The sequence below is a fragment of the Stegostoma tigrinum genome, chromosome 2 (genome assembly GCF_030684315.1).
Source record: "Stegostoma tigrinum isolate sSteTig4 chromosome 2, sSteTig4.hap1, whole genome shotgun sequence".
Classification (NCBI taxonomy): Eukaryota; Metazoa; Chordata; class Chondrichthyes; order Orectolobiformes; family Stegostomatidae; genus Stegostoma; species Stegostoma tigrinum.
The window spans coordinates 106,543,831-106,560,847 of record NC_081355.1 but is presented as its reverse complement, the minus strand read 5'-3'; the positions used below and the strand labels follow the sequence as shown (position 1 = coordinate 106,560,847).

The following is a 17,017-nucleotide window of genomic DNA, read 5'->3' as shown; positions in this document are numbered from 1 at the left end:
CTAAGCTGTCCTTCCACTTATCCCCTCCTCCCACCTCAAGCCGCACCCCCATCTCCTACCTATTAGCCTTATCCCACCCCCTTGACCTGCCTATCCTCCCTGGACTGATCTATCTCCTCCCTAGCTCCCCACCTACACTCACCTTTACTGGCTCCACCCCCGCCTCTTTGACCAGTCTGTCTCCTCTCCACCTATCTTCTTCTCTATCCGCCTTCTATCCACCTCCCCCTCTCTCCCTATTTATTTCAGATCCCACTTCCCATTTCTGAAGAAGGGTCTAGGCCCAAAATGTCATCTTTCCTGCTCCTATGCTGCTGCTTGGCCTGCTGTATTCATCCAGCTCTATACCTTGTGATCTGCACATAGACACAAACTACGTTAGTATCTGAAGATTTGCAACTGGTGCTGAATTCTTTGGAGTCAGCGCTGAAAATCCCCACTTCTGACCTTGTGATGGGGGGGAAGATTATTGACATAGCAGCTGAAGACTCAGTATTTTAACTGTCTTCCTTCCCTATTGCCACCAAGTGGATAAAGTTCAATTCACCCCATTATTTCATCTTATTCAAACTAGCATGAATAGCAAAGTAAAGCCAATATTTCAGTCACAAAATGCTAAACGCATAGGTTTCTAATTTGGATTAATTTGATCCTTAGATGTACAAGGGAAGGAAATGTTTCCATCTCAAACCTAAATGTTCAAATGAAACAAAACTTTGTATTAATCTTTTCACCTGCTCATCAAAAATAGCAGGCAGGTTCAAGTGCACTTTACCACGATTCTTTAATTATGTCCTGGGGAAATGATTACAAACTCATCTGGCACTATTTAGCTCAACATCTAAATTTGAATTCAGAGATTTAGACCAGAATTTCCCCTGTACCCTCATGGTGCTGTCTGGGTAGCTATTACTGCCAGGTATTCCTTCCAAGTGCTGTTCAAACCTTCATTAATGTTAATTAAGGTCCTTATAGTCCAACAACTCCCCATCACTGGTGCTTTGGAAAATCAATCTCTTCGCAGTGCACAGCTGATTTACTATAATCTCAAGAAAGTTAGATCCAGAATGGCTGCTTTGATCAACGATTCAAAACAAATTATAATCACGGATATGCTGAAAGGTCAATTCCCATTGCAGGTAACATTAACTGTGTCCAACTGAGCACAGCTGCTTACGGAGGAAACTGCAAATTGCTTGCATAGACATTAAAGGCCATAAGTGATTTTTGAGATCACACACAGTTGCAACAAAGCAAACTTTATTTTTAAAGAATTTTTATCTTGAATCACATCAACATCAAAGGTATAAAAATAGGACACACGTCAGGTGAATGGTCCAAAAATTATTAATTGTGAATCCAGATGGAAAAAATATTACAAGTTCAATAATTGGTTTTCTGACAATGCAGTGACTGTTTTATTTATTATTCCCCTTCAATTTCTGAAGTCACTGGAGGTGAAATTCTCACTCAGCCGTAAGGCAAACAGGTGAAATTACACTTTTTGTTTATTTTGTCACATGCCTAATTTTCAGTCAGTGTGTACTATTTTTAAACTTCAGTTTGTCAGCAATTAATTATTCTATCGCTTTGTCATTTTAAGCAAAAATATTGCTGAGTTCAAATAGCATTGACCATACTGACAATTTCCTTCATGTTTCCGCTAACTAATGGCACACAACCTTTTCAAACATGGAAGTAAAACAGGCTTCAAAATCAGAATGGTGTAAGCTGTGATAATTTTGCTAGGACAGGAAAATAAATAGTTTGCATTTAGGGATACTGTGCATCTTGTCATACATTAGAACCAATAATTCATTATGGAATATGCTGTTACTAATCTCAAACACTGCTTCCATTACTAACTTTACATCAGTCCACGTTTACCTAGTTCAAATTATTTCAGACAAATCAGGATTTGGAATGACAAAATACAGACTAAATTTTTTTTTGCAGTTCAAGTGAATGCAATAGAGGTAATATATTGATGCTACTTAGCCTTACTAGAGATAAATGCAGTGAGATCTGAGCTCACTGCAAATTGAGCCACATCGAACAATTACACAGTGCCTCAGTTAAAGAAGTGCTTCAAATAAGCACTGTCTGCTAGCGTAGCCATTTTGAATTATTCTGTTGCTTTTGGGAACAGAAGATTAAGAGTAGACCATTTAGCCTAGCAAGCTTGCCCCAACATTTAATATGATCATGGCTGAATGAACACTTCAATGTCTTTTGTCCATCCCATCCCAATACCGCTGTATGCCATTGGTAATCAGAAATTTATCAATCTCTACCTTAAACATATTCAAAGACAGCTTCCAGAGCCGTCTGTGGCAGAGAATTCCTAAGGCTTACTGCCTGTACATTTAAAAATTGTGCTCATGTCAGCGCTAAGTGGCATCTGTCTTATTTTGAAATTGTGCCCATTGGTTGTGGACTGTCCAACCAATGGAAACATCTGATCTGCATCTACCCAGCCTGTCCTTTTAAATATTTTATGAGTTTCAATGAGGTCATTGTTTAATCTCTAGAGAATACAAGCTCAGTTTGTCAAATCTCTCTTTATAGAGACAACTGCCTCAATGGCAACACTATCTTTCTCTAACAAGGAGGCCAAAACTGCGCACGAGATTCCAAATGTAGCATAGCCAAACTCCTATACAAATGAAGAAAACTTCACTACTCCTTTAATCAAATCTTCTCATGCTAAAGGTTAATTCCATTAGCCTTCCTAATATCTTGCTGTACCTACATGTTAGCCGTCAGTGGCATATTAACAAGGGCACCAAGGTCCCTTTGCACATGTACACTTTCTCAGCTCTTATGATTTAACAAACATTCTATGCATCTATTTCTCCTACCAAAATGGATAACCTCACATCTTTCCACATTCCATCTGCCATGTTCTTGCTCATTTACTCAGCCTGTTCAAATCCCCTGAAGCCATATTACATCTACATCACAAGACACATTCCTACTTAGCTTTGTATCATCAAATATTACATTTGGTCCCCACAACCAAATCATCAGAATGTATTGTGAACAGTGGGTACTGAAATACTGATCCTTGTGACACCCTGTTAGTCTGCCAACAAGAGAACGGTACATTTATTCCTATTTTCTCTTTTCTGTCTATGAGCCAATTATTAATCCATACCAGCTCCCTACCTCCTATTCCTTGCTTTTAATTTTTCTATCCAGCATCCTGTGGGAGTCTTTAACCAACAATCTTCTGAAAATCCAAGTATACTATGTCCATTGACTTTCCATTATCAATTTTATTAGTAACACCTTCAAAAACACCTACAAGAACATCAAACACCATTTCCCAGTTGCATATTCATGCTAACCACGCCTAATCCAATCATTGTGACTCAAGTGTCTATTTATCCCATCTTTTATAATAGATTCTAGCATTGTCTCTAATGTTGATGTAAGGTTAACAGATCTGTGGTTTCCTGCTTTCAATCTTAAATTGTGGGGTGACATCAGCAATCAGCAGAATTTATTCCAGAATCAATAGTATTTCAGAAAATAATCATCAATGCATTGACTATCTCTAACGCCACCTCCTAAAAGGCACTGGCATGTAGGCCATCATTTCTTACGGATTTATGAACTTTCAGTCCCATTCATTTCTCCAGTAAAATCTTCTAACTAATGCTAATTTCTTTCACCTCCTTTGTCTCCTTCCCCAATTAGACCTCTAGTACTGGGAGATTCCTCACATCTTCATCAGTGGGTAATTAAAAATTCAGCAAATATACACTTTTTATCCCAATTTAAAAACTTGGAGATGAGGGTTTTAAGCAATCAAATCTATCAAATAATTTTTGCAACTTCATTCATAGACGGTATTTTTTTTTGAGACACTGATTTGGAATTCTTCTCTTGAGAATCAGGAAAATTCCCATCTCTGTGTACCTGCTTCAGGAGAAACCCTGATAGGCAGTTTTTTTCTTTCCATTGAGAGGGTACATTCTATTCTGGAGAGCTGTTTAAAAGGCTACATTAGTGCTCTGGGATTTTTTTTCAGTTGTAATAAGAATGGCTTGGCCCTCAAGCCCTCATCTCACCTACTCACAACCCACGTCACAATAATGATAACCTACGTCCAACCCCAGTTCCTCATATCCTCAATGCAAACCTATGCTTTTCAACCCACTCCCATCATCACCCTCTGAGCCCCATGGCCCTTAATAGCACGTATGAAGTATGTGGACCTAGGGACATGGGAGTCAGGAGTAAAAGTAGACTCTGCAGTCCTTCAAGCCTGCTCCACCATTTAATAAGATCACTGATCTTTCCTCTCTGCCCCTATAACTGTCAACTCCACTGTCTACCAAAAATCTAATTAAACATCCAACAAAATCAATGATCCAATCGCCACTGATTTAGAAGGATCAGAATTACAGAGACTACTAATCGTCTGACAGAAAAGTAGAAGTGTTCCTTAGTTTTAGTCATTCCAACAACAGGACCTTCTGGTACCCATCTTTATGAAGTCCTGTCAGCACCTTCAAAATGATCACCTAATTCTAAAAGCCCAATCTGTTCAACTTTTCTTCATATCATAAGCCCCAGGAATGAACCAAGTTAATATTTTCTGAACTGCTTCCATAATATTTATATTATTTTTATGGTTTCACTATTTCCTGTACAACTACAGGAAAACATCCCTATATTCATATTCAATGCCGCTTGCAAAAATAGCCAACCTTCCATTTGCCGTTGTTATCACTGGACATGCCTAGAAATCAATGTCTTTGTGATACCTTTATTTATTCTTTATTCATTCACGGGATGAGGGCATCACTGGCCAGGCAGCATTTATTGTCCATCCCTATAGGGCAATTCAGAGTCAACCACATTGTTGTGGGTCTGGAGTCACATGTAGGCCAGACCAGGTAAGGATGGCAGTTTCCTTCCCCAAAGGACATTAGTAAACCAAGATGTGTTTTTCCGACAATCAACAATGATTTCATGGTTGTCATTAGATCCTTAATTTCAGATATTTATTGAATTCAAATTCCATCATCTGCCGTGGCAGGACTCCAACCCAGGTCCCCAGAACACTCTCTGGGTCTCTGGATTAATAGTCCAGCAATAATGCCACTAGGTCATCGCCTCCCCAATTAATTTAGCTGGAGATCCAGATCCCCACATATCTCCAGGTTCTAGAAACTCTTTCCATTTGAGCAGTATACTGCTCTTTGATTTGACTGCCATAGTGGAAAAACCTACATTTTCTACATCTTACTCCACTGAAGAAATCACCAGAGAGAGGGGGAGACAGAGAGAGAGAGAGAGAGAAAGAGAGAGAGAGACAAAGAGAATGAGAGCGAAAGCGAGAGAGAGAAAGAGTGTGTGTGTGTATGTGTGTGTGTGTGTGTGTGTGTGTGTGTGTGTGTGTGTGTGTGTGTGTGTGTGTGTGTGTGTGTGTGCGCGCGTGTGTGTGTGTATTTGTGCACACACGTGCGGGCACGGGCATCTCTCTCTCTAGGAAGGGTGTATGAATTTTAACAGATTGAGTTACATGTAGATAATTCTTAGTTGTTTCACTATACATAGAATCTATTTATTCATAATGGTCCGTGTCTCTTGACAACTCTGGGAATAGCAGAACTTGGATCCAGTGTGCTACCCAGTGAGAAGTGGCATCTTAAAAACTAAGTCACAACCTATTGCAAATAGATCTTCATCCAGCAAAAGTTTGAACTCAATGTGAGTATAAGTGGCCCACTTGGGTTTATGATTCCCCCCCCGCTGTGTGAATCATATCTTGCCACCTTCACCTGACCTCCCCAAACAAAATCTGTCAGAAATGGCAAGAGGAATCCTGCAGCCGGAATCCCGGCACCATTTTGGCTAAGGTGTAGAGCCTTCTTTATCAAATGAAAATTTCAATAATTGTATGTAAATGATGATTTAATCACAAAATAAGTCCTCAAATAAGTCACTACACTAAAGTAGTAACAATGCAAATTCAGAGTACGCCTTCAAGCCTGCTCTGCCATTCCGTAAGATCACGGCTTTGAATTTCACATTCCCAAATCTATCCCAGATAACCTTTGACTCCCTTGCCTAACAAGAATCTATCAATCTCAGTCTGAAAAATATTCAATAATCCTGCTTTTACCAGCTCTAATTCAGAGAGCTGACAGTTTTACAATTGCCGTTACAGCTTTCAATTCCAGCTGTATTGATCAATTGAATTTAACTTCCACCAGTTACTGCAATAGGATTTAAAACTGTGTCCCCGGAGCATTAATTTGTGCAGTGACAGTACAACCACCCCAGTGTCATCCCCAAATTGTGAAACAAGAGGTCTTCAGTCTAACACTCTCTGAACTGAGCTATGAAAATATGGAAATAGAGACAACCCATATTCTCTGCTGAAATCCAAGTCTGAACCAGGGACCCTCAGACTAACGCTGTCCCAACTGAGCTTTCTGAACTATAGTAACAGAAGAACATCAAGTTTATGAAGCTTGCTATCACGGGACATGGTGAAACCATGTATTCTGACCTGTGCCTACCTATACAATTTCTTGCAGGTGCATTGGTGGAGGATCCCTGTTTCTCAGCCAGGAAATTCAAACCCCACCTGCTTCATAGCACGCCTGAACAGGTTGTATTAAAAACGATTCCAATTCAGTATTGGGCATTTGAGAGGGACAAAAATAAACCTGAGCGTGAGAGAAAGAAAGAAACACGATAGTATGATGGGAAACAAAGCCAAACTCATGATATTCAAATAGGACCATGAAAAATATATGAAACTGAAGGGATTAATAACAAGCAGTCAGACTGGGAGGGCAGAGGGGAAGGTGGAAAAAAAGGAAAGCAGAGAGAACATGACAGAGGAGATAATTACATTGACACTTTACAAAATATCTTACATTGAAAGAAAGACGCGCATTTGTAAAGCAGCTTTTATGACAAACAGATGCCCCCAAGTGCCTCAGAGTCAAATAAATACTTTTGAAGCACAGTTATTATTAAAGAAAACAAACAATCTACAAACAGCAAGCTCTCACCAACACTAAGGTGGCAATGACCAAGATCATTTTAATGATTTTGATTAAAGGGTAAATATTGGTCAGGAAGCTGGACATAACTTCCCAAGTCTAAAATATCTCCAAAATATGCACTCCCATCAGTGGAACAGTCCCTCGGAGCTGCACTGGATACTTGGGGCCGTGGTGAACAATGGTACAAACTGTGCATCTCCTTAACCAAATCAATTTTAAAGACCGAAAATGAGTGAGAGAGGACACTTTTTATTCTGTTTTCAATGTCAAATCAGATGCACAAAGAGAAATGAACAGGTGACAAATGCAGGTTAGGAGAGAGAAAAAGGATGCAGAAATGAAAATGATTAGTTTTCAAACCTCCAACAAAACAGTTCCCAACCTGACAGAAGCCTCACTTTTTTGGGCCAAAGAAGTTAATTCACACAATTTGTGGCAAATTTACTGGGCAGTTAATGTAGAGTAGGAAGCAACTTCATGATTATCATGGAGGTGCACAGTTTGTGAAACTAACAGTAGATTCCATTCTTGCTACAAATTACTAACCAATTTATATATTAATTGAAGCAAGCGAAGTTCACACATCATTAATTTTTCAGCCCTAAATTATTTGCAATGTTTTATAAGACAGCCTACCTGCTCTCCGTGCCTCCTGGCAAGCAAAATACATTTCTTCTTTTAATTCTTCATTTTCATTAGCTATGGCTTCACCAACAGTGACAAATCTTCCAACAGCCAGACTTACTGCTTGCCCTACCCGTTGAATTGCTCGTAGCGTTTTCTCAGATTTCTTTGGTTTCTCCTTATGGTTGATAAGTGTTGTGATCTACAACCAAAAGAAAAAGAAAAGTTCAAGCAATTAAGCTTTGAAATCCTTTGTCGATCTTTATAACTGTGCTAAATATTTACCTGAATGAATGATCATCTGATTAAAAGCTGAAAAGCGTGAAGCTAAAAAAAAACATTTATTATTACTGGTGCCCTGGTGGTTTGAAGGGTCTTATTACTCTGAGCAAAGAGGCAAAAAAAGATTAATGCGAAACCCAAACTGATTTATTGTGTGTGAATTTCAGCAATACTTAAAAGATTAGTTTCCCCAAGAGAAACACCTCTCGAGTGATAGAGCAAGGACAGGCATTGCTGAGGCTAACGGAATAATAGGCTGCTAAATAGCATGGACGTAATGTGTAACTGTAAAAAAACCACATAAACTTTATGCTTATTTCATTGGCAAATATTAAAATGCTCAATTGTAACACAAAAGCAGTCTGGCTCTATTGTCTCCCATTTAATGTAAGAAAAGTCATTCAATCTGCTCAGAAGCAATAACTAGCAGGAAGATAAGAAAGAGATCATGAAAGAAAGAATGACATTTCATCAGCACAGAATCCCTACAGTGTGGAAACAAGTCCTTTGGCCCAACAAGTCCACAGGGTCCCTCAGGGCATCCCACCCAGGCGCAGCCCTCATGACCCACCTAATCTACACAGCGCTGAACACTACGGGCAATTTAGCATAGTCAATCCACCTAGCCTCCACATCTTTGGACTGTGGGGGGGATAACAGGAGTGCCTGGAGGAAACCTAAGCAGACACAGGGAGAATGTGCAAACTTCACACAGTCACCTGAGGGTAGAATCAAACCCGGGTTCCTGGTGCTGTGAGACAGCAGTGCTAATTACTGAGCCACTGTGCCACCCTTATATTTATATAGCACCTTTCACATCCACCAGACATCCCAGACTGCTTTACAGCTAATGGAGTACCTTTGAAGACTAATCGCATTGATTGAAAATCTGATGGTAGTTTTCAACCCCTAAAATATCAGGGACAGTTGCTTTTGAATACAGAGACATGAAGAGTGACAGAAAGACAGAAGCATCTAGAAAAGATTGTTCAAAGAACCAGCTCTCACACAAAAACAAAGAGAAAGGAAAAGTGGGGCTTTTAGTGATTGAAGGAACCAGCAATCACCAAGGTGGGCCTTTCTGGTGGAAATCCATTTTGGAATATTCATATGAAACAACTTTGGAAGCCAGGGAAGAAATTGCAGGCCACCTAGGAGAGATATTTGTATTATCGATAGCCACGGGTGAGGTGCTGGAAAACTGGAGGCTGGTTAATATTGTACCATTATTTAAGGAAGGCTGTGAGGAAAAATCAGAGAACTACAGGCCAGTGAGCCTGACTTCAGAGATAAGTTGTCGGACAGGATTCTGACAGTCAGGACCTACATGCATTTAGAAAGGTAAGGACTGATGACAGATAGTCAACATGGCTTTGTGCATGGGAAATCATGTGTCACCAACTTGATTGCATTTTTTGAAGAGGTGACCAAGAAGACAGATGAAGGCAATGCAACAGACATTGCCCACATGGACTTTAGCAAGTCCTTTGACAAGGTCCGGTATGATATTCTGGTCAGTAAGGTTAGACCACATTGGATCCAGGGAGAGCTAGCCAATTGGATACAAAATTGTCTCAATAGTAGGAGATAGAGGGTGGTTGCAGAGGATTGTTGTTCAGACTGGAGACCTGTGACTAGCGGTGTTGGATCCACTATTATTAATCATTTATATAAACAATTTGGATGAGAACATGGGAGGCATGGTTTGTAAATTCACAGATGACACCAAAATTGGTGATATAGTGGATGCTATCTAAAAAGGAAGTTATCTAAAAGCGAACAACAGGATTTTGATCAACTGGGCCAGTAGGCTGAGGAGTAGCAAATGGAGTTTAATTTAGATAAATGAGAAGGGTTGCATTTTGGTAAGAAAAACCAGGGCAGGGCTTATACAGTTAATGGGAGGGCTCTGGGGAGTGTTGTCAAACAGGAAGACCTAGGGGCGCATGTATCTAGTTCCTTGAAAGTGCTGTCACAGGTAGACTGGATGAAGAAGGAAGTGTTTGACATGCTTGCCTTCATCAGTCAGAGTGATGAGTACTGGAGTTGGGACATCACATTACAGCTGTACGAGACATTGGTAAGGCCACATTTGGAGTGCTGCTTACAATTCTGGTTGCTCTGCTACAGGAAGGATGTTATTGAACTGGAAAGGATACAAAAAAGATTTGCAAGGATGTTGATTAGATTAGATTCCCTACAGTGTGGAAACAGGCCCTTCGGCCCAACAAGTCCACACCGCCCTTGGAAGAATCCCACCCAGACCCATACCCCTGTAACCCACTCACCCCTGAACACTATGGGCAATTTAGCATGGCCAATCCACCTAGCCTGCACATCTTTGGACTGTGGGAGGAAACCAGAGCACCCGAAGGAAACCCACGCAGGCACGGGGAGAACGTGCAAACTCCACACAGCCTCACCCGAGGCTGGAATTGAACCCGGGTGCCTGGTGCTGTGAGGCTGCAGTGCTAACCACTGAGCCACTGTGCCGCCCCTTATTACTGGGACTGGAGAGTTTTGAGTTTATAAGGAGGGGGTGGATAAGTTAGGACTTCTCTTTCCATGGAACGTAGAAAGCTGAGGGTCATCTTATAGAGGTTTATAAAATCATGAGGGGCATGGATAAGGTAATCAGCCAATGTCTTCTCCCCACTGTAAACCCCACAATGGAAAACTAGACGGCATAGGTTTAAGGCGAGAGGCAAAAGATTTAAAAAAGCAATGTTTTCTTAGAGGTTGAAGCATATCTGGAATGAGACGTCAGAGGACTTGGTAAAGGCGAGTACAGTTACAACAGTTAGCAGGGGGAGACGATGACCTAGTGGTATTACTGCCGTACTGTTAATCCAGAGACCCCAATAATGTTCTGGAGACCTGGGTTCGAATCCTACCATGGCAGATGACGGAATTTGAATTCAATTAAGAGTCTAATGATACCATGAATCCATTTAGGATCTACATATGACTCCAGACCCACAGCAATATGGCTGACTCTTAACTGCACTCCAGATAATTAGGATGAGAAAAAATTGTTGGCTTTAGCCAGAAAGAGCTTTTAAAATGTCTTTTAAAAATGACGTCAGGCTGCAGTTGTGCCAAGTATGGTGAGACACATCCAGAATATGGTGCAGGTCTTTGGAATTTAAGATGAAATTACAGACGCCCATTTATCAATCAAGAATCAAAAGATTTAGGGAGTGAGGCAACAAGGTGGAGTTGGACCACAATTAAATAAACCATGGTCTTATCAAATGATGGAAAGTTCCTATTCCTAATTCTTTGTTTATATCTGTATTTATATGAATATTTCTCCTGCAATTCTTTCTGTTGATGGCTGGGAATTATTTTTAAGTAATTAGTCATTCTAACATGATAACTCTGAGTTGGTAGTTAGGAAGGCAAATGCAATGTTGACATTTATTTCGAGAGAGCTAGAATATAAAAGCAGGGATGTGCTTCTGAAGCTTTATAAATCTCTGGTCAGACCATATTTAGAGTATTGAGAGTAATTTTAGAAATTACTCTCAGGAAAGATGTACAGGCCCTGGAATTAGTCCACAGGAGGATCACAAGAATGATCCCAGGAATGAAAGGCTTAACATATGAGGAACGTTTGAGGACAGTGGGTCAATACTCGATGGAGTTTAGATGGATGAGGGAGGTTCTAATTGAAATTTACAGAATACTGAACAACCTGGATAAAGTGGAAGTTGGGAAGATGTTACTGTTGGTAGGGGAGACTAGGGCCCGAGGGCACAGTCTTAGCCCTGTTCGAATGAAGATAAGGAGAAATTTCTCCAGCCAGAGAATTGTGAATCTATGGAATTCATGGCAGTGGAGGCCAGGTAATTGAGTACATTTAAGGCAGAGACAGACAGGTTCTTGATTGTCAAGGGAATTAAGGGTTATGGGGAGAGAGTGGGAGAATGGGGTTGAGAAACTTATCAGCTATGATTGTATAGAAGAGCAGACTTCATGGGCCAATTGGCCTAATTACTGCTCCTATGTCTTATGGTCTCATCGATAAGGACAAAATATGTAGAAGATATCCAGCTGGAGATGCATAATGTGAATAGAAAAATAGTTAACTTTTTTTCATCAGTTTTGGAAGAAATGAAAGATGGAACACGACTTAAGCAAGTACAAAGACTGGGAAAGAGAGAGGGAGTTATGATCAAAAGGAATGATTTGTGATTGGCTTGAAGGTAGAAATGATTAAATTAAAATGATTATGGTGTGAGGCAAAAAGGAAATTATATTAGAAACTGCAGTCTGAATAATCGAATCTGAGCAGTTAATATTATAAATCCTGCCAGTTTTTCAATTTTCACTACCATGCAGAGAAACTTATAAAAAGGCAAGGCACAGAAGTAAACCATTCAGCCCAGCATGACTGATTTGGCTAAAAGGGAGTTATCAAGACTAATTCCATTCTCCAGCTCCTTGTCCATAGCCTTCCTGATTAAAGCACTTCAAGTGCACATCCAATTACTTTATAAACATGACAGGGTTTTCACCTCTATCATCATTTCAGTCAGTTTTATACTCTCTCAGTCCACCCACCCCTCCTCACTAATACCTCTACCAATTACTTAAAATCAATGCCCTGTAATGAGTGATCTTGCTGCTGAAAGGAATAGGTTTCCCCCTTATTTGCTGTATATATAAATGTTTCAGTTAAATCACCCCGTAATGTTGTTCATTTCAAAGGACAAGTCCCTAGCCTATTCAATCTTTCCACATCGCTAACATTTTCCATTTCTACCCTTAGCAGCATCCTCATAAATCTCTCCTCTAAGCTCCATAGTCTGATCACATCCTTCACGCACTATGGTGACTATAACTGACAGTGCTAAACCTACAGCCTAGTGTTTTATACAATTTGAACATAAGCTCACTGCTTTTCCCCTCTTGGCATCCTCTGTCTTCTGAAATGATGGAGCTGACCACCAAAACAAAAACTGTGCTAACTGTGCAATTCTCCGGCACGGTGACCTCCTCCACATTTTCTTCATATGAACAGAGTAGGCTGAGAAGTTGAGAGTTTCAGTCGTCTCTATTGTCTGTGATGTCTTAGCCAGCTGAGTTTTGTGTTTGGCTTTGTCTTCCAAAGCCCTTTCAGAGGCAGAGACAGTAAGTCTTCAGTGATCACAGCCATTGGTGAATGTTTCCTGGTTATGTGTGTTAAGGCCCATCATCCCACCTTCCATGCAGCAGAGGTATGAAATTCAGTATGTCATGAGCTACTGGACAGTTCAGCATTCAGAAGTCTTTGGGTATACAGCAGTTAATCATACATTGAACCTGGCCAAACCACAGGAAGATATCATTAATTGTATGCTAATGGAGTTGGCACATTATGGGATACCTGAACCATAAATTTGTATTTGAGGTGATGAGGCTGGAGGTTCCTGATAGTTTCATATATCCAGGTTCCAAAACCACCAGCAACCTGCCAACATGCACACTCCAAAAGCCCAAGGTGAATAAGAGTGTGTGGGAAACTATAATCTGATGGGCAATGCCGGCCTAATTGGTGACACCAACATTCAATAAATGAATAGAGAATTACATAATGGGGGATTTCAAGGTAATCTAGTCACGACACGATACAAGAAAGATGACAAATCCGATTGCAGTCACCACAAAGAAGCCTGCATATTGTCTGCCACAGTGAACAGCATTGCAAAGCTCCTCTTCAACTGCCTCCTCCCAGTAACCAAAGAGCTCTTTCCAGATCACAGTGTGGTCTTCAGCCATTAAGAGGCGCAGTAGACATTAGCTTCACAGTGCTGTAAATCCAAGAAAAGATACAACACTACTTGACTTGCCTTTTTTGTCCTCACAAAAGCCTTCAACTGGGATGGCTACGGGGTATCCTGCTTAAATTTGTTTGCCCTCGGACATTTGTTTACCCCCTTCGTCAACTCCACGATAACATGGATGAAATGATCTTCATGGATGGAACCAGCACAGATCCTGTCTTCGTGAAGAATGGAGTGAAATTAATCTGTCATTGCACCAAACCTCTTCCACATGACAATGCAGCACGTCACTTCCAACATGTTATAAACAGGGGTGTGTTTATGGGATGTTACTATATTGGAACACTTAATTAATGTGTTAAGTTTTCCAATATTGTTAATTTATTCTAAATTCCTCTTTCTTTATTTGTATTTTAACTACATTGTTTAAATAAATTGTGTTTTGCCTAACTTTGAGTAGTTTAACCAGTTGCATTGCATGTTAGACACTTTATAATTACCTTTAAAAAAGAAAAAGTTAGGTTCTAGGCTATCTTCTTAAAATATTTTGAGGATGTCTGGTCTGGTCTGGTCCCTAACAACCTGCAATCCAGCGAGGAAACTTTCAGGAGGACAGTGTAAATGGCTTAGTTATGTCCTTAAAGCATCCATGAAAGTGTCAAAATTCCCACCAACTCATCAGAGTCCTTGCCTATCATCTGACCAAACCAGAGAAGGTTCAGTGTGCAGGTATTGAATTTATCAGCTTGTACTGAATCCTTCAAATCAGAGTGGAACCAAATCATTCTTGATTGCAATGGAATACCTACGAAGAAACTATGTCTTCTGAAATGACAATTTATACTGTTGCGTAGAACTTTTCCAAAGCGTGTGTGCACATTCACTCGTGTTTTGTCCTTTCCAGTTCCTCTCTATCCCTATATAAAAAAACAAAAGAACTGTGGATGCTGTAAATCAGGAACAAAAACAAAGCTGCTGGAAAAGCTCAGCGGTCTGGCAGCATCTGTGGAGGAGAAAACAGAGTTAACGTTTTGGATCTGGTGACCCTTCCTCAGAACTGATAGTGACTGGGAAAACGTCAGTTGATATGCAGAAAATTGGGAGGTGGGGGCACTGGGACATGGGAGAGTTTAGGACCTAAAATTATTGAACTCTATAATTGAACTCGAGTTCAATAATTTTAGGGCCTGAACTGTCCCATGTCCCAGCCCCCCCACTCCACACACCAGGCCTTGTTACCACATAGCCTGCCACTACACACCCGCTGTTGTTAGTTACTAACAGTCCCCATTAACAACTATTCACCCTCCCAGCCTGATCGTTAGCAACTCCTTTGTCTGTCCAACTGTCTTTCTCTCTCTTTGAGCTCTATCCTATCGTTTACTCCCTATCTCACCCACCTCCCTACTTTCTGCATATAAACTGACGTTATCCCAGCCACCATCAGTTCTGAGGAAGTGTCACCGGACCTGAAGTGTTAACTCTGTTTTCTCCTCCACAGATGCTGCCCGAACTGGTGAGCTTTTCCAGCAGCTTTGTTTTTGTTCCTCTCTATTCCTTTGTTCATCTGAAATACCTTGGCATTATGTCGGATGATCTACACCTGAAAAATTAATGGTTTGCTCTCTCCAATAATGCTGACCAAGCTGCTGTGTTCTGCGTTTTCTGATTTTTGTTTCAGATTTTTACAACAGTATTTTTGCTAATAATTTGCTTTATTCTGATCTCACTCTTCTATCATCATTATAATGATGAATTACAATGAACACTGGTTTATTAATTTTACCTTATCATATTCTGACTGGAAAATAGTAAAGAACTATGCCTCAATCACAATACTATATCTCCTCATTAACTGATATGCACAATGAAACATCAACACTCCTGTGAATAACACCTGCTACTTACTGTCAGCAACCCTTTATCCCCACACACACACACACACCCAGAGGATCTTTTCCATTCAAATAGCCATTTCCATAGTCAATAGAACTTTCAATTGCTAAAAACAAATGAGCTGCTGCAATTATTTGTCTGCTTATTAATCAAGTTAATAGTAACATAACACAATTAACTTTGTTTTACTGCCATTAAATTGGCAGCAATGGTAATAAAAGGCAAAAATGCAAAGCCAGTTCAACCTATTTCACCACATGTTCAGAAGCTTAGGAATATATCACAAGTACCAAGATGAATATTTGGATGTAATATTGGTTATTTTAATTACTGCAACTAAAATCGTGACTCGAATAAAAGCCATTAAATTTACAAAGACCAATTAATTGTCCTAGTAGTGAAATATATTTACATAAACGCACAGATCAAGTAGACCTATAATCTCAAGCAGACCTAAAAGAACAAAAAGCAGTACAGCACAGGAACAGGCCCTTCGGCCCATCAAGTCTGTGCAGACACACAATGCTTTTCTAAATTAAAAACCTTTCGCTGCTTCGTGGTCCGTATTCCACTATCCCCTGCCAAAGATGTTCAATGTTAGAGTAACAATGGGCAATATTGAAAAGTTGTTCACAGTACAGGAGTCTAGATTTTTCCTTTAAGTGGATTGTAGCGCTGAGTCAGCCACAAAAAAACTAACCAGAAATTATTTTGTCAAAAGAGATTGGAGGTAGTGCCACATGTGTGGGAGGCAATCACAGGAGTCACTTATGCCTTCTGCACTGTACTAATGACAATGGTGGGACAGATATAGTTCAATAAAACTGAAGGACACACTTTTTTTGTCGTCTTCACCTCCAGCTCTGGAAAATAATGATCAGCAAGATGTGCCTGTGGCACAGAAATGGTGTGAGGAAAGCAATACATCGAGAGGAAAGGCTTTGCCCTGTCTCAGACTGCAGTTAAACAAAACTCTGACACAAATTACTTTAAGCAATTTTTTTAATGAGATGTTGTCCTAACAACCCGACAGGCCAAAATTTGAACTGACAGCTGCAACACCACAGTAACAAAGCAAAAATCAGGGACACAAAATATCAGGGATGCCCTGTCCTCTAGCCCTGCAACCTATTCATGCGTTTAGCAAACATACAAATGCTTTAAAACCATGAAGGGTTTAAAAATGCAGATTTAGAAAAGTCAACTCACTCTTCCTAATATATTGCCAAGATTGTAAGAAATGTCAACACATTTATACATAAAAACAAATTTACAGAGTCTGCACATTACCTAGTCAATGTAAATACGTATTTCAGCAATCCTCTTCATACATGAAACAGAGGAGGGTCAGTATATTCACCTAAGTTTAATTAAAATTTTCTATGGAAACTGCATAAAATACATTAGTTATTT

At 40.1% G+C, this 17,017-nt stretch overlaps 1 protein-coding gene across 4 annotated transcripts in view; it reads right to left on the bottom strand.

Annotated features, from left to right (window-relative positions):
- ctnnal1 (catenin (cadherin-associated protein), alpha-like 1) overlaps positions 1 to 17,017 on the bottom strand; it is a 311,456-nt gene that overhangs the window by 120,020 nt on the left and 174,419 nt on the right. For all 4 annotated transcript variants that reach the window (XM_059638327.1, XM_048554131.2, XM_059638321.1 and 1 more), the window contains one exon: positions 7,671 to 7,860. In XM_059638327.1, coding sequence (XP_059494310.1) covers positions 7,671 to 7,860 — 190 coding nt within the window. The remainder of the gene's footprint in view (positions 1 to 7,670; positions 7,861 to 17,017) is intronic.